Here is a 23054-nt window from a genome sequence, read left to right on the forward strand (position 1 = left end):
TCATTGGGTTTCTATTGTCATGATTTAACCTTACCTGGGTAGTCTATTGATTCATCTATTCTTTGACTGATGCTAATCAATATTATTGATTTACTGAGGCGCAATTTATATGGTTTAAAATCCTTTACCATTTCAATTCTTCGTTAGATCAACAAAGTGTCTCATGATGCTGAGCATAATGCAATGTTAATATTTTGTTAAATTTATAGTCTAATTCATAGCTATCTTTTCTATGACTTTACTACGAAAAAAAACGCAGTATTTTACTGTGATAGTAATATCAATGTTATCCCACGTCGATAATTTTTCTGTGCCTTTAAATTAACATGTCTTTTCTTGAGTCAAGTTTTAGTTGTTCATAAAGTCCTGTAACAATTTTAATTTTGTTTTGAAGTCAGATCCCAATTCCGAAGGCGTTGAATATGAAATATTAAATGTATCCTAAATATGAACACATGTTGATTCGTCAAAATTGAATTTGGTAATTTGGAATGAATATACTGTTACCACTCAGCACTCACGCACATACAATAATAAAGAAGTTTTTGTCCTTTTTGTTATTTTTTACAGAAGCAGGAATTAATGAAGAAAATCTATCATTTCTGACCAATATATTATGTTAAATGCCCATAATGATATAGGTATATTTAGATAAAATAGGCATATTCTTAATTATTCCGAGCCTAAAGTCAAGATTTCTAGTTGTACGCAATTTAATGCAATGTGTTATGTTTTGCAAATGCAATCAACCTTTTCTATAATTCTAAATTTTTAAGTAATGTATGTGACGTATGTCTTTGTCTTAAAGTAATTTCATTGTTCATTCATAATATGGTTGTATGACCTTACACATCGTTGAAAGGAATCTTTTCTATGGAATTGTTTTCGACGTTATCGATATTTAGGACCAATCTATATGCAATATAGCATGTAAAATAAATTTTTTCAAGGATAATTCATTACGTATTAGATCTGATTCATTTAGTTGATAAGCTTGCAACATATTGGTCAGTACATAAATTTGTTAAAATATTTTTCATCAGTTATTATACTTACACTGTTACGAGTAAATATTTGCATTTTTGTTTTCCAGTAGGCTATTGTGTAGCAGCATTTATCTACTGCTGTAAAGTTATTCTTGCATGTGCTGCACGAAAGGATGATGTAATGCCATAAACCAGACATTACCTATGATGATATGTAGCTTAATATTTACATAACTGACATTAGTCGTCCCCCTGTACCGTTATTAACTCGAAACGGATACAATTACAATTCAAAGCTTGCATGTTGCTTTGTTACTTTAAGTTCATTCTTATGGTAATTGTTCTTTCAAAATATGCATGATTGGTTATAAATTTCCCTTTTTGCTGAGTGGGAAAAATGTATTGCAGACAAAAATCATATTACACCTGAGACTGAGAGTAGCCTATTAGATAATTTATGCCCATTGTTCATCATTATCTCTACTTTGGCCATTGAAAAGAATTTTTTTGAGAATTGTTGCAATACTGCTACTAGTCTATTAATCTTTATTATGTAGAATCTTTGCAAATCACCATTTGTGTTCAGGTTGTGTGACATTGTACATATAATTTTCAGGGTACTGATTCATCGAGTGAAAGTCAAGATAGCGTTTCAATATCATCCAATACATCACAACAAAGTAAACAGCTGAATAATAATGAACCGAATAAGGTATTTCTAATCTTTTTTTTTTAACTTAATCGAGTGTGGGCATGGATTAATCATCCAGATTTGATCTATTTTCATGCTTAGTTAAGGAAAATTTCTGTCTTATATTCCAGACCGGTGGACAAACTATTATTGATGTATTTTTCGAATGTGAAATTAATGTGGAAAAAGTCTGTCGGGAATTAGTATCATGTGATAAAGACAAACAAATGGATTATTTTCAGGTAATAAGCAAAGATGTACAAAACAAATTGTTGGAAAGATTACAGTCCTTACAGAAATAGTAGGTCTTCACATAATATAATCGAGAGATATTAGTAGATGCTTGTTCAGTGGCTTTTAGGAGTGAAATACACGAATAAACATTGCGAAATAATTTAGAATTATATTCAACAATTCTAGCTTTATTAAATTTCATATTGTCATGGTTTAAGGTTATAGTTTGCGCTATTTGGGCTCAAACCGACTCTTATCTTCCCCAGGTGTTATAACTTAATAGTAAATCAAACACACAAAATTCTTTTTTTTTCAAAAGTGGTAGCTCTGTAGGCATCAATGGCTATTTGCCCAGAACATTGTTTCGGGTGACAAAGTCTAATACTGCAAACCATTAACGGCATCATTGTCAACAATTTTTGAGATATTGAAACTATTTTTCTCATGTTATTTTCTGGCCAAATATTGATCGATAGATAAATATCAGTTACTTTTTTAATTTTTTCACAGGACGTAAGCGAAGTTGTTTTATATTTATTATTACCTGCCAAAGAACTGCACTGTCGACCATTAAAAGCTTTGTTAAAGGTAAATAATAAAAAAATTTGTGCTCAAGATATGATTTTTTTATTGTTTTTTACTCTGGATTTATTTCCCCCTAAAAACAAAAAAAATTATCCCAGATTGAAAAATGTTGATCAATAGGCCTTTTCACTCTCCTCCAATTGATTATTATGGGCATATTTTGATGATGATGTCCTAACAATATAAACTCAGCTATGATGTCATAATGTAACAGACAGGGTTAAATGAGTCACATTTTCAATTTCGTATGAATGAAGATTAAGAATGTCGTATAATATTATTGTCATATTTCACACTGTCTCATAGCTCAATAATTTTTCATTCTATGCATTCATATGTATTCTGCTCTGAACAAGGCTCTTCTCACAGGGGGCAACTCTTCGGCATTTCCTGCCGAATTTATCACACCCTCGGCTCGGGGTTTTGAGACATGGGACTAGGCCACTGCTTCTCGAAGTTTCTTTTGATGGATTACTATCTGTTTGAGCATGGCATATGGTAAACCATACATGCCCTATACTTGACTTGAGAAAAATTTGCATTTTTATTTGTTTTGATTTTCGATGTCATGCATTATGCATCTGTGCATAGCACTTTTGTTGCCAACTGTCAAAAACACTTGATGTCACTTTCCATTAAGGTATTTTGGGTTAGCTACCGTTGAACGTAAAAATCAATAATTTTGTTAAAAAAGAGGACAGCATTTGAATTGTTTCAATCTTTTTTAAGCTTCAATTACATTTTATTCATAATTTTTTTTTAATTTTGAGTTTTCCACTAAAGGAGGTGTGTATTGTAGTAAATATGTTTTTGTTTTATGGGTATTGAATTTTAATAGTTTTGAAGTCTAATTTACTTATAATTTTCCGTTTTGTGTTTCATTATAATCTTTTTAATTGATTTAGTGGGGCAATGGGATATTTGGTTAGTACCTATCTAATTACATTGGTCAGACATTGATAATTTGCGATGACATTACAAATAAATGCCCAGTGTAGTGGTTCTCAACACCTGGGGCTCCCTGGTCTTCTATAACAATAAATAGTTTCTATTTTAACACGTTTTCATTAGTTATGCACCATATCAATAATGAAAAAGCGAACAAAATGAAGTAAAACTAAATGCATTATAGTCAACGAATTAAATAAATTACTGTCTATTTACTTTGTATTAATAATATAGTCAACGGCCATCGCGAATGGCACCTACTGAAAAAAAGCCTTTGTATCTCCAGGGGACCACTCTCTTTGTGGACCCTGAGGGCTGAGTTTGGGATATCCCTGCACTACAGGACAGGCAGGGGTGAAGCCAGGGTGGGGGGTTGAGTATCGGAACCCCCTCTTATGAAATGTAAAAAAAAAATCATTCTTCAGTGCCATACATAGCAATTTTTTGCATCTTCATACATTTTTTGGACCCTCGGGACCAACGTTTTCATCCCCGGACCCACTATCTTATACAGTCCAACTTGGCAATTAGAAATGTCAGAACCCCATTTTAAAATTTCTGGCTACCCCTGTTTTTTGGAGGGAATGTGAAATATATTATAAAAAGATGCAATTCAAGTTTCACTATTTCTATAACATAAATCATGGTAATTACTCTTCTCTACTGTTTTTGATTATTTTAAATTTCACATCTGGATTAAATTTTTAATTCGCCATTTCTAGCACAAACCTGAACTTAGAACTATGATTCAAATTTATTGTTCAAAAACAACTTATTTGTCTCGATTACAATCATACTCATACTTTGCTTTAGGCTGTTTGAAGTAAAATTACGAACAATCATTCAATAACGTGAAACGAATTCTCATTACTTTACAAACGATTGGGTTTTGAATAGGAAGGAAGCATTACATGATTAATCTGTCGTTTCATACCTAGAAAGCACAGAACGAACTTTATTACCTACAGTTTTTCTTTTCTTTACATCAGCCAATTGAGCATGGTTGATTCAAAATTACTCAGCTGTTTATTCAGTAATGGTTGATACTTGTCATACATTTTCTAAATTTGCAGTATTTCGACCTATGGTAATGAGAAATAATACATAATTGCTACTGGATTATTAGATTTGGTTTTAAGGCCAATATCTAATTTATTCTTTTACATTTTACACAACTGTGTATTATGGGTAGATAATTATAATATAATTATTTCTGGATAATTTTTGAACATGTTACACAGTATAGATTTTGGCGCTCCAGAAGTGTGTGTACCAATATGGAGGTACCTAATTTTGTTCGCCTACTTTACATCAAGTTGAATAAAGCAGGGGTCGGCAACCACCATGCCACGGCCCATCGCCGGTCCGCGTAGTGGTTACTGCCGGTCTGTAGAGAGGTGACACAAAAACGATCAAAGCCGGGATAAAAACTTCTCAATCTAACCACAAACCCTATGACTGAAAAACAGCACCCTACAGCAAACCAGACAAATACAACGCATTTGAGCAACATGTCTGACTTCACAAACAATTGCCATGTCAGTATGTCGCAATAATACTGGGTCAATTGTTTCCACTACACCCGTATAAAAATGTTTCTCATCAGTTCGTATAAAACATCTCTAACAAAATAATTCTCGCTAAGAACGTAACTACTACACTACTGGCTTGTAGCTAACAGGTCATGCCTAGTCAGTGCTAATTCTATACTTTAGAATCTGGATGATCATAAAGTTAGCACATCGCTTAAAAAAATAGTTTTGGCAAAAAACAATCTTTTAATGTAAGGCCTGGTTTTCAAATATATGGCTTGTTTTGAAGTGTTTTAAAGCTTCTCTCTGAACAAGGCAACAAAATTACCCGCTGGGGAGGAATTTCTCTCCAGTTAAGAAACATGGCATCAGTACATCGGAATCGATACAACAAATTTTTTCTAAAATGGTAAATTCTGTCTTTCTTTTTTTCAGGAAGTTTTAGTGCAAGGCATATTTACACCAATATTACAATTATACAGCGATCCAGACTACCTCAATCAATACATGAATTGGCTTGTAAGTATTAATTCAAATATCAATAATAAGTTAGCATTTTTATATGGTGAATAGTAAGTAGTTCATGTCAAATGATATTGATTTATTAAAATTATTGCGAATCATATATGGAGATCGTAAGTTTACTCCATTGCTGTGTGGTAGCCTATCGATCTATCTCCAATTTGTATAGTCAAAAATTGGTATGTAGTCTTATTTATAACATTTGTCATTATAATAGAAAAAACCATAGAATTTTTTATACAAGACAGGCCTTGCTATCTAAACGGGCGTACATGTCTCGTGCCAGTCTGGAAAGCATGGAGTTTTTGGTAACCGTTCAATATCGTTACCTGTCGGCCTAATTTATCTATTGTTACAGCAAACTAATTTATTTCACCGTAGGCTGAATTTCTTAGAAATCACCCAGCAATTTAACCTCCAAATTTCTTGGTGTTCCACGAGGCAAGATAAAAAGTGTAGGGTTTTGGGGCAAAAAAAGTTTGAGAAACGCTGCTTTATTAAATGTTAGGTTGCCGATTTACATCTTCAGGTCGACAAATATCTAGATAAAAAGCTAATTATTCCAAATCAGGGATAATTTTGCAACTATTCGGAATATTGAATTTTTGAGTTTGACAAAACCCATTACGTTTATTTTATCCTAATTAATTTTTTTATAGGGTTTATAAACTCAATGTATCAGAACCCGGTTAACGCAAAATTGTCAGGCAAAATTTTTAACGTGACTGACCAGTGACCAGATGTTGTCATCTTTGTTCTCTGACATTATTGAATACAATGAATATTTTATGTTATATTGAATGATCTTATTGATTTTTTTTGCACAGCTTCCCTCATGATTATTAGTGATATGTGATAGAGATATTCTTCATGAATCTGGATATTAATTTGTTTATTTCTTGGGTTAAACATGTTGACTGACTGCCATCATTACTTTGTAAAAAATAGACTAAAATGAAGTGAAATGAACTGTATATCAACTTGTTGATTAACAGTCATGCACGCTTTTTCTGCTCCACCCTGAAATTAATAATAGTATTTGTTTGAAATTTTGTTCCCTTTTTATTTAGATATCAGACAATTGCATAACGAGCGAAGCTTTCTTAGTAGTCGTTCGACACAGTCCGGTTGTCGGAGAATTACAAGCTACTCGTGATATAACTGATGAAGAAATTGCTCGGACGAGAGCAAGAGATGACGTAGGAGATGGTGAGTCCTAATTATGTGTATTGTTGGATCTCCGCTTTAGATCCTTTTTCTTAGTCGTTCTGTTTGTCTGTCTGTCTGTCTGTTTAGCTGTAGTGTCTAAGCGACTAGGCCGAAATTTCTCTTGCGGGTTATGCTCTCACCCTGGTAATTGGAATTTCACAGAATTTCCGAATTGATATTTTGTTTCCATGGCAGCAACAAAAAAAGCGCTTCGATCTTTGAAAAATTCTCTATTTTTTCATAAATTTTCGTTTTATATTTGTCAACCAAATCGAATATTGAAATTCTGAGAATGCTACTCTCCACGGCAGAAAATACTCAAACCGTCTTCCGTCTCGATAGTCCATAAACTGAGAAAGCTTTAGGAATTTTAGTGGACATGTTTCAATTATCAACCATAAGATAAGTTTCACACAAAGATAACTACGAGATGCACATCGCCCAACATGGGCTTCCGACTTGTTATTTTTGATTTCTCAAGCATTTTTTTTTCTGTGAAAAGATATGGTATGGAACGATCTACTATTTTTAGAACTGCAATCTTTACCAGGTCTGCATTACCCACCCAATTTATTCATAGTCAATTTAATGATTTTTTTGCCTTTTGGCTGGAATTTTTTTACTGCGATTTCTAACATTTGGTGTCTGAAATATTATCTTTGACTCAGAAATATTTGGAATTTCAGACTCTGGGGTTTCAGACAGTATGATTCTGACTTCAATCGATTAAAACATGCAATATTCAATTATTGTCTCGTCATTTCGATTTCTGGTCAACATTATTGAATTGCCACGACACAATTATTGAAAGTAACAGATAACAGTTTAATATAGCCAGCCCATTGTATCATTTTTCATTTTTTGAGATATTGCTGTATTATTTAGTGTTATTGACTTTTTAGATCCAGATGTTAAACAACAATTAAGCAGCATGGAATATGTCCGAAATCTTTGTGAAAATAGAATAAACAAACTGCAGAGAGGAGAAATGGGTTATGAAAATGACATAGGGGTATGTCGATGTATATTATGAAGTAATATTGAAAAATACAGTTGTGTTACATTATGATTATGAAGTCAGTTCTCATTATGAACCAGCTTTGTTTTTTATCTCAATCACTTTTTATTCCATTTTTTTTTTTCAACTATATATAATATTGACAAATTCTCTTTGGAATTTAAAAAATGTTAGGAACTTTATAAACACCATATATGGTAATTTTCAATATAAGTATAATTTGTAGGTTATTTATAATCCGAATTTTATCTCATATTTTCATACTTTTCACCCAAATGAATCTTGTGAATAAAGAAGTGAAAAGACACCAATCTTCTTTGAACTATACTTTTCACTTATTACGGACTGCTTTTCTGGAGTCTAGTTAAGAGCAAATATATGAAACAAGGTCAGCATGCTCCCATACAGGGATGTCTGTCTCAAATTCTATGACGTCTGATAGTCAGGCTAAAATGGACCTCATTAACTTTTTAAATTTGTAAAAATAAGAAAATTAATCAAAACAATCTTGATCTCATTTCGATTTTTATGAATTTATAATGGTTTGTGTCGATTCATTTGTTGAACATTACATAATTTGGAGTATACTCGATATTTCATATTTCAAATCATTGTTTCGGAATAGTAAATTATCTGATTTCATCGTTCGTGCTTGCACAGCATGTGCAATGTACAAGGGTTAGCAACATGTCATTTAGTGCTATGCATCCTAGATTACTGAAACTTTTGGGGACAATCATACATGAATAAAAGTTTGAGTGTTGAATAATTTTTATTTTCATTTTTGTAAAAGTGATTCAGAAATTTATCAGGTGTGTTTATTTTGAATAACCCGTAGTATCTATCCTACTAAGAGATTTTTATTTGTATTACTGTCACATAAAACGATGTTTTTTTAAGTGAAAATTGCAATATAAAACCATTGTTTTTTACTGAAACAATTAGATTCAAAATTGTCATTTCGTTTTTTTTTGTTCAGGGCATTGATTCTTTGATGGCAGACAAATCTTCCAATCTTTATAATCTTCCTTTAAGTACAACTTTACGAAATAATATCGCACTTCAATTTTTTATCGGTAAGTGTCCACACATGCTTTGAAACTGGTTAGGTCATATTTAGATGGTAATATGGAGATGATGGTTTAAAAGCATTGCATCCATGAAACATTCTTTGTCTCAGCAGAAATATTTGTGTTTACACTTTACACCCAGGATAGGATTTAAATATTTGTACCGTGGTAGAGGAAAGCCGATAAGACGACCTTATCTTATGGCAAACCATGGCACCTCATCTGGTGACCAGTCTGTGTCGGGTATGGGATTTGTTAGCAAGGTATTTGTTTTCATATGCATGCACTTGATAGTAGAGGAATCTGTAGTCGACCAGCAGTGAATTACCCTATGACAGCAAGGAGTCGAGCAATCCTCTCGCACATAATTAACCCCGCATGGGATTCGAACCTGCGAACTGACGCAGGGTAATCAGGGGTGCAGTGGCGAGCGTATTACTAACGCTTATCACGATGCGTCACACCGTCGAAATGGAAATCCCAATTTTCTTTACTGACGAGGATCTATCGTTTCTTATTTTCTTTTTAGACTTTATGCAGACAGTTGATGGACAGGCATATTTATTTTTTTGGTTGACAGTGGATGGATATAGAGCATCTGCTGAACAACAACTCAACGCTGTTAAAATTCAACAATTATCTGGTAAAATAGTGTTCACTATTATGTTTGTTAAGTAATCATTCAACTCTGCCTTTGACTCAAAATCTAAAAAATTATAATTTGCAATATCTTAGTTCGTTGTCTTTGAAGATTCAAAGTTTTTTTACGGGATTCACTTATACTGTATCCCATTGGTTCTCAACCTTTTCTGATACATTTTTCTCACTTTGATTATTTTTTATACTCTTTTTTTTTTATAACTCTGTTCGTTGTTTAACCTTTAACCTTTCAACGGATCATCGGCAAAAGAACATTTGACTCATTTCTCACATTCTACAGTTTTGCCTTTTAGTATATTAACATACTTTGAGTTTAATAACCAAAATGAATTCCCCAGATCAGTGATTCTCACACGATGAGACGCGTACCACAAGAGGGACAATACTTTGAGGGGCCGGTGAAGCTAATTAAAAATAAAAATATTTGTTAGATTTGATCTTGCTTGCCTTGTTTTGAATATTTACATTTCAAAAATTTTCATTTATTTCATTATTAACATGCCATCCACATATTTTTAAGGTGTTTTTCGAATAAAACAAACTTTCGCCGTACTAGCCTATCTGTTATCTGTAGCTTGTTATTTTTGAGGTGGGACGTGATACATCACAAATTCTAAAAAAGGGGCGCGGCTTAAAAAATTTGAGAACCACTGCCCTAGATGTTACTTCGTGTATATCACACTTTTGAGAAAATTCTGTTGCTCGATTTTGCTGCCCAGATAAACTCACATTTGCCTTGTCAAGTAGGCTAGTCATTCATATTATCATTCGCTATTTCATTACATTTACTGATTTTTTAAAATTATACAGGGCAATTGAAAGGAACACCAGACATGGAAATGTTACGTGTAATAGGAAGAAACATATACGAACAATATTTAAGTAAAAACGTAAGATTAATCATTTTCCGTTTTTCTGATTACACTTTCCAGGGATTTATAATAGTTTGATCGATATATTAATACTGGATGAACCCAAAAACACAACGCAGGCCATTTCCAACATATTCTAAATGTAGAAACTAATTTCGGATGAAATATTTGAAACAACAAAAAATGCTATATTTCACAAAAAAGTAGTGATCTATTGAAGCATTTCTTTCCTACAATAGTATCCTTATGCGTCTTAATTTGTTTTACTTTAAAACATTATTTGATTTTAGGCAAGTCCCAGGGTTGATTTAGATTCTGCAACGGACAAAGAAATTTTAAGAAGATTAAGCAATGAAGAACCTTCACCTAATGTCTTTGATGAATTGCAAAAGAAGGTAATATTGATTTTTCATGCAATCAATATTGAAGTTATTTGACAAAAAGTGGTCCTATGGATTGTTTTGTTATTATGTTCTTGTTGATCTTGTTAGAATTTTTTTTCTCCTTCTTGTGAAAGAATCGCTTTCCTCTTCAACTACTAGACCAATTGCTTTGAAATTTTCAGTGATTAAAGATTGGTGTTACTGTTGTCGCTAGAAGGCTATTTCCTTTTATTTTATTTTCGATGGGATTCGTTTTAGCTTCAATGATGTCATTAAACTTGAAAATTGCGCATAGCGCCTGGTTCCGTGATCACATTTCTTGATCAGACTACCAGTACTCTAAAAAATTCGATACTTAGTTTTGGCCTTCGTGTCCATTTGTAAGCATTGCTTTCTTGTTTATATATCCTAACTGATAACAAACATCACAGAGAAAACAAAGGCCCTATGATCAACATGAAAATATACTGATTTATGTAATTTTTCGCACAAACTTCGATAATTCATATTTGAAAGGTTTTTTAAAAACAAGTGTGAATTATTTCAACATTTGATATATATCGTAGTTTCAATGTGAAGGGTCGATTTGCTAAAAAAATACACTATTCATTTGTATATATTCTGAAAGATATATTTTTCAGTAAATATAACTTCTTTCAACTATCTGTTATCTCAATCCATCCCATTGTGCCTACTGCTGAGGGTTACGCTTGCAATTGCATGTCTGATTACCCTCCGTGGGTTCGACGCCTCGAATTGTGTGCAAGAGGATTTCTGACTCCCTCACCGCCGTAGGGTGGTTAGCATTCGACAGTTAACATTCGACAGCTTCCTTCTCTATCATATCCATGCATCTGAAACAAATAATTGACCAACTTATCCTATATCGACATGGACTGGTAATTGTACGAAAGGTTGGGACATGCTAGATCAGGGGTTCCCAAGCTTTTTTCAGGACGACCCCAAGAAGAACTTTTAAGCGTCCAGTGCGACCCTAGGTCAATTTTTCATGAAACTTTAGTTTAGAATTTCTTTCACTGGACTTTTGAGTTTGGTCATGTGGTGGTATTAAGTAAAATAAGCTAAAACCAAACAGTGATGTCACAAAAAGGTTGTACATTTTCTATAGTTTAAGCATAGAGCGATGCTCATGAGCCTGTTTTACAGTAAGCCATGGTACAAACTGCCAAATTTAACACATTTCGTCAAATCTTAGATGATTTGTGTATCCATCCTCTACCATACCTCAGCGACCCCGTTACCTGTTTGCGACCCTACCTACGTATCACTCCGACCCAATTTGGGGTCGCGACCCCTGGTTTGGGAACCCCTGTGCTAGATGATAAAGCCCTTCAGCTTTCCTCTTCCATGAAAAAGTATGAAAATACTGAAAAGAATTCGAATTTTTCAAAGGTTTTTCAGACAATGCAAAGAGATGAGAAATTATATCCAGCTTTTATGAAGAGTCCACTGTACATTAAACTGCTGGCTGAACTCGATTTACTTCGAGAGCCAAGTAATCAGTCCGAATCGAGCGTAAATGGTTCAATTTCAAGTGCGGTAAGTAAACATGAGATATGAAAACTACTAAATTTAAGATTTGAAATAGTAAAATAAAAAAAGCAAAAAATATATATTTCGTGGGACCAAAATATCTCTCAAAAAAACTTGATTAAACAAGTAGTCTTATTGTTCTTCAATAAAAGGTTATATTATGATAATAGGAATGATAATCATGTTCTACTTGTACAGTATTGTACATGAACTAAAGATCTTGAAGGGCATTGAAATATCGAAGTTCGGGAAATATCCAAAAATATTCCTTTCAAGTAATTAACTGGCCAGAATTTTGCACCTTTGATTTGTGCTTTAAAATTCTGCAATTTTGAAATAAAAGTTTATCTGGCATAATTTCTGTTAGGAATAAATATATACAAAATGATTGCTGTACTACTTATCAACAACATAGAATTTCTGGTCATTTGTGTTTACTATACAAATGATATCTATACGTTTGGGAGAAAATGGTCTGCAGCTCGCTTTAAAACTATAATGTATAGGTCCATTATGTTTTTTTATAAGGAAATATGCTCTAAGCAAAGTCGCACATACTCACTCAGAAATAAAAAAGATTAGGTCTGATGAAGTTGGCACAAGTTCAACCAAAGTGCCAACAGCTATAATGAATTAGTGTAGAATCGTATGTTAGTAAATACCCTTCAACACGGAACTTGAAGGTATTTCATGACGATGCGGTCTGGAAAACAGTTATGAGGTAGTGAATTCCACATAACTAAAGTAAAACTGTTTACTTCCATCTACCAAAGTAGTGATACAAATATTTTCTGATACTAATGTTGGTATTGGCTCATTGTTTATCCTATGGTTGTATCCGATACTTCAATCAGGTTTCCCATTTGAGCTATTTCAATTTGTTCCATCAATGTTGATGGCAAATCTTCTTCATCTACTTCATGAAATACTTCAGTATATTCTACATCCGATACTCCCGACGGAGTTCCAATTCCAACACTTTCGCAAGACACGTATGATGCTGTAAGATTTGGCACCGAAAGACTGTGATGCTCTGTATGTTTACCGTTGTATGAATGATATAAAGGGTTTGCAACTGTTTTTCTGTATAATGAGTCGTCGTCATAAGGAGTAAGTATCGATGCTTGGTAACTTTCCATATGATTGTTGCGAACGCTCCAATCGCTGCCAAATCTAACGCTCGAGTAGGTATGTGATGTGTTGCTCGTAATACCAGGTGTTGATGGAAGTCTTCTACCTAAATGTATGGTTGAAAGTTCAGCAAAAAATTTGACCCTATTTGAGTTAAATCAATTCATGGCATGGCGTAGTGGTGAAAAGCGTTAGATTTAATCACATATTAGAATCTCGGGTTCAAATTCCATGCCCACTACCTCCCGCAAGTTGTAATAAATCAGGGGTGTGCAACATTTTTTATTGGTGGGCCATATAACCAACTACGACATCTAATTGGGCCACAAAAAAAAATATTTTTTTCACGTATACAACAAATTGAAAAATTTTCATAATAAAAGGCTATCACTTAGCCCTACAGTAAACTGAAAAAGATTTGACGCAGTGACAAAGAGCAAAAAAATTTTTTTGTAATTTTACACATCTGTCCGCCTTTTTAAACAAACTTTTGGATTAGGATTTAACGCTTGATGGAAAAAAAATCTTCTGAGTGTTGAGAAGGACCACACTGAATGAATTGGCAGGCTGGAATATGGCCCACGGGCCACCTGTTGCCAGCCCTGATTTGAACTATTGAACAACTTTTTAGAAATGGGAGAAGCTACATAACAGCAAAACAAGCAGACTCTGTTTGAAAAATTGAATATTGGGTTGTATCACGAGCATCAACAGAAAGAACGAGGGCCATTCTGTAGTAGGAACAAACCCAAAACGTAAAATTATAGTAAAGCTAACGACAACTTGTTGGTTTTTATCAACTCAAAGTTGAATATGAAAATGCCTGTCTATGAGGTATTGAGGGGATTCCTGAATGCTATCTTACACAGCCTCATTTTTGAAATGAAATGCTCACAGAAGTATGTGCTTTGACACAAAGTCAAAAATGCTAATGGCCGCGTTACAAATCAGTAAAAATTTAAAAATGATGTACCTAAATAGGTTTTAAGGCCATAGATTGGCTGGAGGGCCATATGTTTCATGCCTTCGTCATTGTCTTTTACCAGTTTTGGCAGCAGATATTGAATTTTGTATTCCAAATTGAAATTCGAAATTAATCTTTTCTATTTCTAAGCTACTTAACTCATCGGGATACTCTAACTCAAGTTAACTCACTCTGTAATTGAGGTGGTGTGGTATGATTCTCGTTATTCACATCCATTGGTAGCGGAGAAAGTAGAGAATCAGTAGGATGGTTTGCAAATGTAACAGCAGCTTGTGTGTACGATTGCCATGCTCGTTTCTGACGCATCACCATGTTCATTATTAATAAACCTCCAACTAATGTTAGTGTTGAAGCAAGAATAATTACTAGAATCACGGTAATGCTCAGTTTACCGCTTTCGGGTACTTCTGTTGTTGAGGGTGCACAGTTGCAAGTCATGTTTCGGTTCTGTCCAAAATAAGTGATTATAACTATAAGAAGATATTATTCAGTGAAATAAAGAGTTGTCATTTGGGCATTGAAAAAGTTTCGATTCACTTCTAAAACACAGAACCCAGGTCATTTGTAACATATTCTAGAGCAGTGGTTCCCGAAGTTGATTATACGGGGCCATACTTAGAAGCAGAAGGATATTTGTGGGCCGAGAGAGGGGAGTGATCGCAATCTACCAGTACTGGTACAAATAATTAAGATACCGGAATAATGGAATTGTTATGAATATACGCATGTTTAAACTGTGATAATGGCCACACTAACTCGTTACTACTGGCCCACCCAAGGATCCATAGAAGATTGAAGGATTGAAGAATTTTTTATGCATAGTGGGGGAGTAATAATGAGTTCCGAAACAGGTAAAGGACAGAATGTAACAAAAAAAGGATGGAATCAATGATCTAACCTCTGTATTTGGTCCTGTACATTTGTTTTCTGATTTCACATGAATATGGAGAGTTGCGCAATATCTGTTTCTATTCACAACCTCAATTCCATCTGATGCTGTTAGACATTGACAATTAGACCATGATGTCCAGTCTTCCCACACAAAACAATTGTCTTCATCTTCTCCTCTTGCGCAATCCTTATATCCGTCACATATCTAAACACAAAATATATAAAACACAAACTTGAGTACCAAATTGGAATGTTTGGCAAAAGTAGCTAGCTCCGAGCAAGCATAGAATCTAGATAGGGATGGATATACAATGCCTGACCATATTATAAAAAATCCTGCATTTTCACATATAAATTTGAAACTCAATGGCGACCATAAAACAAGTTTTAGGTCATAGGTTTTCCTGTATCAGGATTGTAGCAATCTTGCTTCTTTCGTTTATTTTGATAAATTTGGAACAACCTTTACTAACGATGTATTCCTATCGGGGTTTTCCACAAGACTGCCCAAGGACGTTCATTGGGAAAAATACAAATTGGGAGAATAGGACATTGCAAACCACGTGGGCTGTTCTACAGCAGTTGCATAAAGCCGATTGGCTTTCGCTGAACAGTTGCTTGGTCAAGCATCTGGAAATATGATGTCTAGCTGCTGGGAGAAATCAGACAAAAAGGGATTTTGTGCTTCGAATCGCCTTGCCTCTGATTATTGCTGTGAACTGGCAATTTCAATGTACATTTGGTCGATATTAAATTAAAATTAGGGCATGGAAAATGTTACATCTTGACACCATGTAGAAGCCCACCTGAAATAGGCGCTCGTTGGCAGGCTAAAAATAGTTTTCGTCTTTCCAGGAAACCTCAGTATTTATCTACTTACATCACTATAAGCAAATCCTTCTTTTTCATCTTTACTGTTACATTCAAAAGCTTCTGATTTCACGAATTTTTCGCAAGTAGTTTCATCACTTCCATCAAAACAATTCTTTGACCCATCACAGACTTCTGTAACATTGATGCATTGTTCCACTCTAGTGCACAAAAATCCGTCACATTTTCCATCATAATATACACAATTTGATTCGTCTAATCCACTGATGCAATCTTTTCTTCCGTCACATAATTTGTTAACGCTGATACATTGTTCCACTTTCTGCTTTGTAAATAATCAACCTTAATTACATTTCATAATAGTACACAGTTTCGGTGCTCCCGAAGTATTCGTACCAAGATGGCGCACAACCTGACATAGCATGTGTACCAGGTTGGGGTTGTTCAGGTTGTGTGTCATCTTGGTACGAATACTTCCGGTGTGCCCAGTTTTCTTTAACACAAAAGTTGAAAAAAATTTTTTGCATAAAATTTTTAGGCCATTAAATATATATTCTTCCTTTATTAAACTCTGGGTGAGGTTGTGCGCATGAGATTTGAACTCAAGATTTTAATATGTGATATTATCATAATTAAGTCTAACGCTTAAAACCACGCTTTTATTTCTAAGTGGTTAATTATTCACTGTGCCATCTTTCTGTATATGGATTGAAACCTTCATTTTTTTTTTCAATTTTGCTTGTCTGTGATCTACATGATTTACATTACATCCTCAAAAAGAAGAAAACCTACTTTTCCATTCTTGGATGGATTTCTGCAAGAAAATTGTTGACACTCAGCAGTACAGTTAACCTCATCTGTGCCATCAACACAATTCTTTATTCCGTCACATTTTTCACTCTCTGAATGTAAAAATGTAAATTGCACAATATATGTTTGAAATGCATTTCTAGCTAACAGTTTGTGAATTATGCCCATCATTAAGATCACTCTATCCATCTCAAATTCTGGTTGAAGATAATTGTGTTTGGAAGCATGATCTCTTGGTCTTTCTCAGTACTAATTTACTTCTTTCTCTACTATCCAGATTCGTTCGTCTGGAATGATTTGACTGGTTAAATCAGCGATTCCCAAAGGAGGTGCAGAGATTTGCTAAGTGCGCCCGAAAATTAACAGAATTGTGTTAAACATAACTAATATATGATTGAATATTTTACATATTGTAGTTATTATGAATGTTTTATGTGAATCCATAAATTAATTTTACATTACCATGTTGTTTACTTCCTGTTATGTAATGTATATTGTTACGTAACAATAGGGGGAAAACTACCTGCTGCAATTTCGTGGGCTGCAGTTTATTTATCTGCTGAACTGAGTTTAGCGAATTGTGCCTTGAGTTTTTCTTTCTGATAATTTGGCGCCACACGAATTAAAAGTTTGGGAACTGCTGGGTGAAGTATTTTATTACCTATTGGTTATAGACTGACAACTAACTGAAATGTTATTTGGTTCACCAACTGAGTGGGTTTCTTCACTGATTCCCCTAGGTATTTTATCATAGGCTATCACACTCCAAGATTGTTGGCGAATATTTTGGTACTACTGTTATATATACCTTTGTAATATCCACCACTACTGCACTTTAATTCTTCATTTGTACATTTTGCCTTCAGTTGACCATCAGAACAACATTTTAAAGTTTTCATATTTTCTCTAAAAACAAGTAATATAGGGATTAATGTAGTATGAATGCTGAAACTGGGATGGTGTAATTTTATAGCAAATAATAAGCTGTAGGCTTATCACAATAAAAAAAATTTTTGATCTTTTTATGGGGGATATTTGCAGGGACAGGCAAAATGCATTACTTGAAAAATACATGCATTTGACATTTTAATAATTCGGAAAGAAAAATTTTCATTTTATCATTTCAAGCAATTAAATTTTGTGCTAACACTAAAAATGCTGTATGTATTTTCTGAATACCATAAAATTAAACCAATCATATCAAAAATCATATATGTTCACTGATGCGTGTTTCCTTTTTAGCATGACGCAATATAAAATATATCACATACCTAAAAATATTAATTCAAAATAGTGGAATACCTCATTTTGGTCATTCCTGGTTATTTGTAAAAAAAAAATAATCATTTTTTATTTTAGATTACTCAAAAAAAATATCGAATTTCTCACCTTGTTTCCAGAGTAAATTTTCCTCCGCATTTCACGCATGACATCGTCTTTACATTATATTTTACAAATCCATCATAAAAATTATATTTTCCAATTCCAGTTTGACACCACCCAAATTCTCTTTCAAAAATTTCTGAAGATACAATCCTAATCCCAATAAAGCACAAAATCACTTTTAAGACAACTTGAAAATATTTTCTAGTATCTTGATTTCCAAACAACGCCATAATTGAATGCGATAATACAGTATTGTTTATATACCATATGTTATTACTGAACCACCTGTGTATTATGGTACCTATTGGGCCCATATTTATTTTAAATATCCCATTTTGTTTGTTCATTCAACCACGGGCCATGGTTGATCTTACCATAGTGATAAATTTATATCATATTCATGCTGATTCGAGTGTGAGATAATGTAGTTTTTAAGTGAATCATACCCATGTCACCTCTACGAAGACGTAAAATGATATATCTGACAATATGACTAAGTTGTACTATTGACAGGACAGTCACAACATTGTTCCTGTGATGTAGTATACATAAACGTACCCAGGTGAAAGGATGATTAATACAGAGCGTGTGGAAATCATCTTGATTGCTCATCTCTTTAGATTGTCATATTTTTATTATAGAATTATTGATGATGAATATAGTACTATCTATATTAATAAATTGATACTGAATCCATATATATATATTTTTAATAGTCTGCCTGTTAGAAATTGTATTTCAGTGAAAAATTGTTGAATAATTGTATATTTTCCTGACTCGGTGGCACAGTTGTTCACGCGCTGAATTACCTATGGTGCTATCGGGGGTTAAAAGGTCTGGATTAAATTTTATGCCCACTACCTTACCCAGGGTATAATGAATTGGGTAGGCCTTGGAAAGATTCTGGTTCTTTTAAAATAAAGAGCATCTACAATAGTGGCCGCTTCTCAGGGCTTTGTTCACAGTGGAATTTGTCTAAATACGTCAAATTAAAGAACAAAAAAATATATCTTCACTGGAAATGTATTAAGAATTTAGATCCAACACAATTAAAAGTTTCTAATTTTTCAATATACTGCTCAGGGGAGTTCTGGGAGTCAAACCCTCCCTTTAGAAATGTGAAAAAGGCAATATACATGGCAATTTTCATAGTTTGAAACGCTTCTTAGACCCTCAAAACTCTCTTTGGAACTGCTAGCTGTAACGTCCAACTTTTCAATCAGACATTTCAGAACCTCCCTCCGCCCTTGAAAATTCCTGGCTCTGTCCCTGATTCTACTTTTTCCTTCAAAATCTTCTGTTTCCCTCATTTAATTCATCACTTCTTTTTTTTACAGTCAATGGATGACCTGACGACAGAGAATGAAGAGTCTGGTTCAAAGTTCAAAGCAGTTATAACACAAACAGGTAGATGTTTTTCTTTCATTCCATCATATCCATTTTTACTTGCGCCAGTAGCAAAAGTATATATAAATTAAGTTTCTAGTTTTTCGCCATTCCAATACTGATTATCGTGCGTGTCTTTGTGAGTTAAATTCCTTTGGGGAAATATTTTGTGTGAGAGGACTCTTCGATCTTGCAGGGTGGTTTATGTAACCGCTTGCCACTTATGGCTTCCTTTATCATTCGAGTGTATATATCTTAAATACCAAACTGGCCAACTACTAACTGTTGTCATACTCGAGCTTGGCTGGCAAATGTTTTCCACATTGTTTAGGGCGATTAAATTGGAAATCCTATGTTATCCTGTTTTCCCAAATCTCCTTTGTAATCTAACAGTCTGCATTGTTGGCATTGTGATAGCTTTATATATTTGAGTGGTGGCTGCTTGTAACGTGCCTTGTTTAGAGAAAATTTCTGCAACAAAAATAGTTTTAATTGTTCGTATGTGGTAAAATGTCTATTTTTTAATATATCATTCAACATTTTCCAGGTATTTGCAATGAACACGGAAAATCTTACGCTTTGTTCGCAATCAATGTAGCGAGATATTGGTCTGTTGCTAATGGAATAACGAAACAAGAAAAATGGGATACTTTTAGAAGATTTAGTGAATTCAGCGATCTACATCAGAGCTTGAAAGAAAATGTAGGAATTATTTAATATTCAATCATTTTGATTCTATTAGAGTGCGATATTTTTTTCATTTATTGCCAGATATTAGGTATAAAAATGATGAAAATTTCAACTTTTGTGCAAAAACATTTTAGATTACTGAAACTTTGTGTACAATCATACTCAAACAGAAGTTGAAATGTTGAACACAATTTTTTCTCTTTTCCTAGGGTAGCAATCTCGGTAACCTAAGGCTTCCAAGCAAAACAATTTTCAAAGATTTGAATGAAGAATTTTTAGAAAAAAGACGAGCAGAACTCAATAGTTATTTGAAGTCTGTTTTATCAATGGAACATCCACCTCGTGCTATGGAAAGCATTCATACTTTCCTTGATGCCAAAGCTTACCAAAAAAATAATAGAACACTAAAGAAAAAGGTTTGATGATTTTCTTTTTCATAATTGCAAGTTTTAATATTCAGTTACCCAAAAATGATCCCAAATTTCTATTTTTTTATGCTATTCAGCATGTATTATTTTATTGTGACACATGTTCATACCCTCGCTCTGAAAAAGTCTTCAGGCAAGCAAACATGTATATGTAACGAACGTTATTTTTAAAACTACAAGAATCTTTCTGAATTGAAACCTCCTACTCTGTGCTGTGAGAGGTTGGAGGCTAAAAATTGACTTTAGTAAATTTACCCCCGTTTCTGTTAAAATTTCACATCTTTCAGAAGTAGGAAATTTCAAGCATATCTTGGCAAGAGAGAATACGAGTCCAGCAAAAATATTGCTGAAAACTTTGTGAAATGGTGCATGTAACCACTGGTTGCCTATTACTTACCCCTCTAGTTGAAATTCAAATTTGGAATGATGGAATGGCTAGCTCCTTCAATACACAGCCTGGAGTGATTTCCCAGAGAGAGGTCATGGTCCATTTGATTAAGCTGCTAATGCCCTGTCTTTGTGTCGAGATGGATAAGAAAATCCTGTCCCACTGACCCAAAACATCAGTCTCTAACTCAACAGCTTTCTTGTAACCCTATTTGTATTATATACGCCATTGTTAAGGAAAATTCTCACTCCCTATAATGCTGGTTCATTTTTTGTTTAGGTTGATTCCGTAATGCGAAATTCTGTGAGAAGTGTAACTAATTTTGTTATGCAAGCACCTGATAATTTATTAGACGGAATCCATAAAGCATCTGATAAAGTATCGGGTGGAATACATCGGATTTCGATCAGAAAAAATGGCACAGATACTCACATCAACGACGATGGATTGCTATTTGATGACTGCAGAGTGTCAGAACAAATTGAGGCAAATGTGTGTATGATTATTTTTCTGTCAATAGAATAGACCTGGGGTGTACTAATGACTGGGTGAAGCCGCGGGCCACACCCTCATTTAACATGGGCTTTTTAGTAGTTGCAGGCACAAAAACTTTGGTTATTGATCTTATGACATGCGTTGTTCGCTTCGCACAAGCTAGCTGTTAGGGCATTGTAACATCATTGGCATAGATATTCAATTGTAATTAGGTATAGGCTTTGTAATGTAAAGGGATTGGAATTAATCACGCCAGTCGCACGTACCATATTAAACTATTTAAAAACTAGTTATGCGGGTCGCACACCATTCAAAATTAGCACTACTCCGCCGACCACTATTCCTTGCGGCCCGCAGGTTGCAAAACCCTGTTTAATCACTAGGCCATTAATTTTTTGCCAAGAATGGGGCTCGAGTACTTGAGTTTGATTATCTATTCTTCAATAGATCGAGGGCAACATTCCACTTCGAATTGTTCTTTTGCTTATGGATGAAGTCTTTGATTTGAAACATAGAAACCAGTGGTTACGTCGTCAAATCGTAGCCGCATTACAACAACTCGTTCGAGCTGTGTTTGGCGATCGGATGAATCGTAAAATTATTGAATATGTCGACAATGCTGTCGCACCTGAACAGGTAATGTTTGATCTTTTATTTCAACATTGTTGGTAATTTTTAAAATGTCCTATATTAATTATAGTTTGATAAATATATTATTAATTGCTACCAAGCACTCACTGTTTACATTATTTTTTGTTTTTGTTCACAAGGCATAATGCTTTCAATGTTGTCCAACAAACGGCAACCTTTCAGCATATGTAAATAATTTTGGAATAATCATTGTCTTGATAGAGCGTGGCATAGCCTTTTTAGTTTATTCTCTTATTTTTTTCAGGTTGTCGATTACATCTGTAAATTTCGTGACTCATTCTGGCCTGGTGGAATTCTAGCAGAAAAAGCACCAGAACGAGATATGGCCGTCAGAATGAGAACAAGGGTGCTGACAAAGTCCAAACTTCTTGGTGCTATTCCAGGTACTGCTCATTAAATTTTTTACACAGTCAAAAATTGAAAACAGAAAAAAGCAATTTTTTTTTATTTTATTTTTTTGCAGATGAACTTCGACCTTTAGTGGGCACGGAAACGTCACGTCGAGGCATGATGAGAGTTTTCGAACTTTTTCAGCATCCTGAGCTCAATACAAGGTTATTTATTGTTTTAATGGAAGGCGTCATGCAAAGACTTTTTCCTTCAAATAGGTAGATTGTTTTTTTAACTTTATATTTTTGCTTTGTTTTCTGACATTTTTTATGTGGTAGTATTGCAGAATGTGTTCAAAATACTCATTTTGGTTTCTTTTTTTTTCTAG

General features: G+C 34.0%; 2 protein-coding genes across 4 annotated transcripts in view; one reads left to right on the plus strand and one right to left on the minus strand.

Annotated features, from left to right (window-relative positions):
• LOC120333392 (sorting nexin-13-like) overlaps positions 1 to 23054 on the plus strand; it is a 39429-nt gene that overhangs the window by 12264 nt on the left and 4111 nt on the right. For both annotated transcript variants that reach the window (XM_039400808.2, XM_039400809.2), the window contains 18 exons: positions 1603 to 1698; positions 1809 to 1919; positions 2422 to 2499; positions 5412 to 5495; positions 6569 to 6707; positions 7610 to 7719; positions 8705 to 8801; positions 9325 to 9438; positions 10266 to 10345; positions 10618 to 10722; positions 12124 to 12270; positions 19636 to 19705; positions 20232 to 20386; positions 20584 to 20790; positions 21470 to 21682; positions 22133 to 22321; positions 22581 to 22719; positions 22800 to 22944. In XM_039400808.2, coding sequence (XP_039256742.2) covers positions 1603 to 1698; positions 1809 to 1919; positions 2422 to 2499; positions 5412 to 5495; positions 6569 to 6707; positions 7610 to 7719; positions 8705 to 8801; positions 9325 to 9438; positions 10266 to 10345; positions 10618 to 10722; positions 12124 to 12270; positions 19636 to 19705; positions 20232 to 20386; positions 20584 to 20790; positions 21470 to 21682; positions 22133 to 22321; positions 22581 to 22719; positions 22800 to 22944 — 2279 coding nt within the window. The remainder of the gene's footprint in view (positions 1 to 1602; positions 1699 to 1808; positions 1920 to 2421; positions 2500 to 5411; positions 5496 to 6568; positions 6708 to 7609; positions 7720 to 8704; positions 8802 to 9324; positions 9439 to 10265; positions 10346 to 10617; positions 10723 to 12123; positions 12271 to 19635; positions 19706 to 20231; positions 20387 to 20583; positions 20791 to 21469; positions 21683 to 22132; positions 22322 to 22580; positions 22720 to 22799; positions 22945 to 23054) is intronic.
• Positions 12166 to 18610, minus strand: LOC120333415 (uncharacterized). 2 transcript variants are annotated; one of them, XM_039400835.2, is made up of 7 exons: positions 18302 to 18610; positions 17721 to 17818; positions 16895 to 17004; positions 16152 to 16427; positions 15279 to 15476; positions 14551 to 14827; positions 12166 to 13501 (listed from the first exon to the last, which is right to left on the minus strand). In XM_039400835.2, exons 1-7 carry the CDS (start codon positions 18526 to 18528, stop codon positions 13086 to 13088), a joined length of 1602 nt encoding a protein of 533 aa, XP_039256769.2. In that variant the 5' UTR covers positions 18529 to 18610; the 3' UTR covers positions 12166 to 13085. The 2 variants fall into 2 exon arrangements, with proteins under 2 accessions (XP_039256769.2, XP_039256770.2); XM_039400836.2 differs by having other exon boundaries at positions 12171 to 13501; positions 16152 to 16424; positions 18302 to 18601.

Source organism: Styela clava, chromosome 13 (assembly GCF_964204865.1).
Source record: "Styela clava chromosome 13, kaStyClav1.hap1.2, whole genome shotgun sequence".
In the NCBI taxonomy this organism is placed as follows: domain Eukaryota; kingdom Metazoa; phylum Chordata; class Ascidiacea; order Stolidobranchia; family Styelidae; genus Styela; species Styela clava.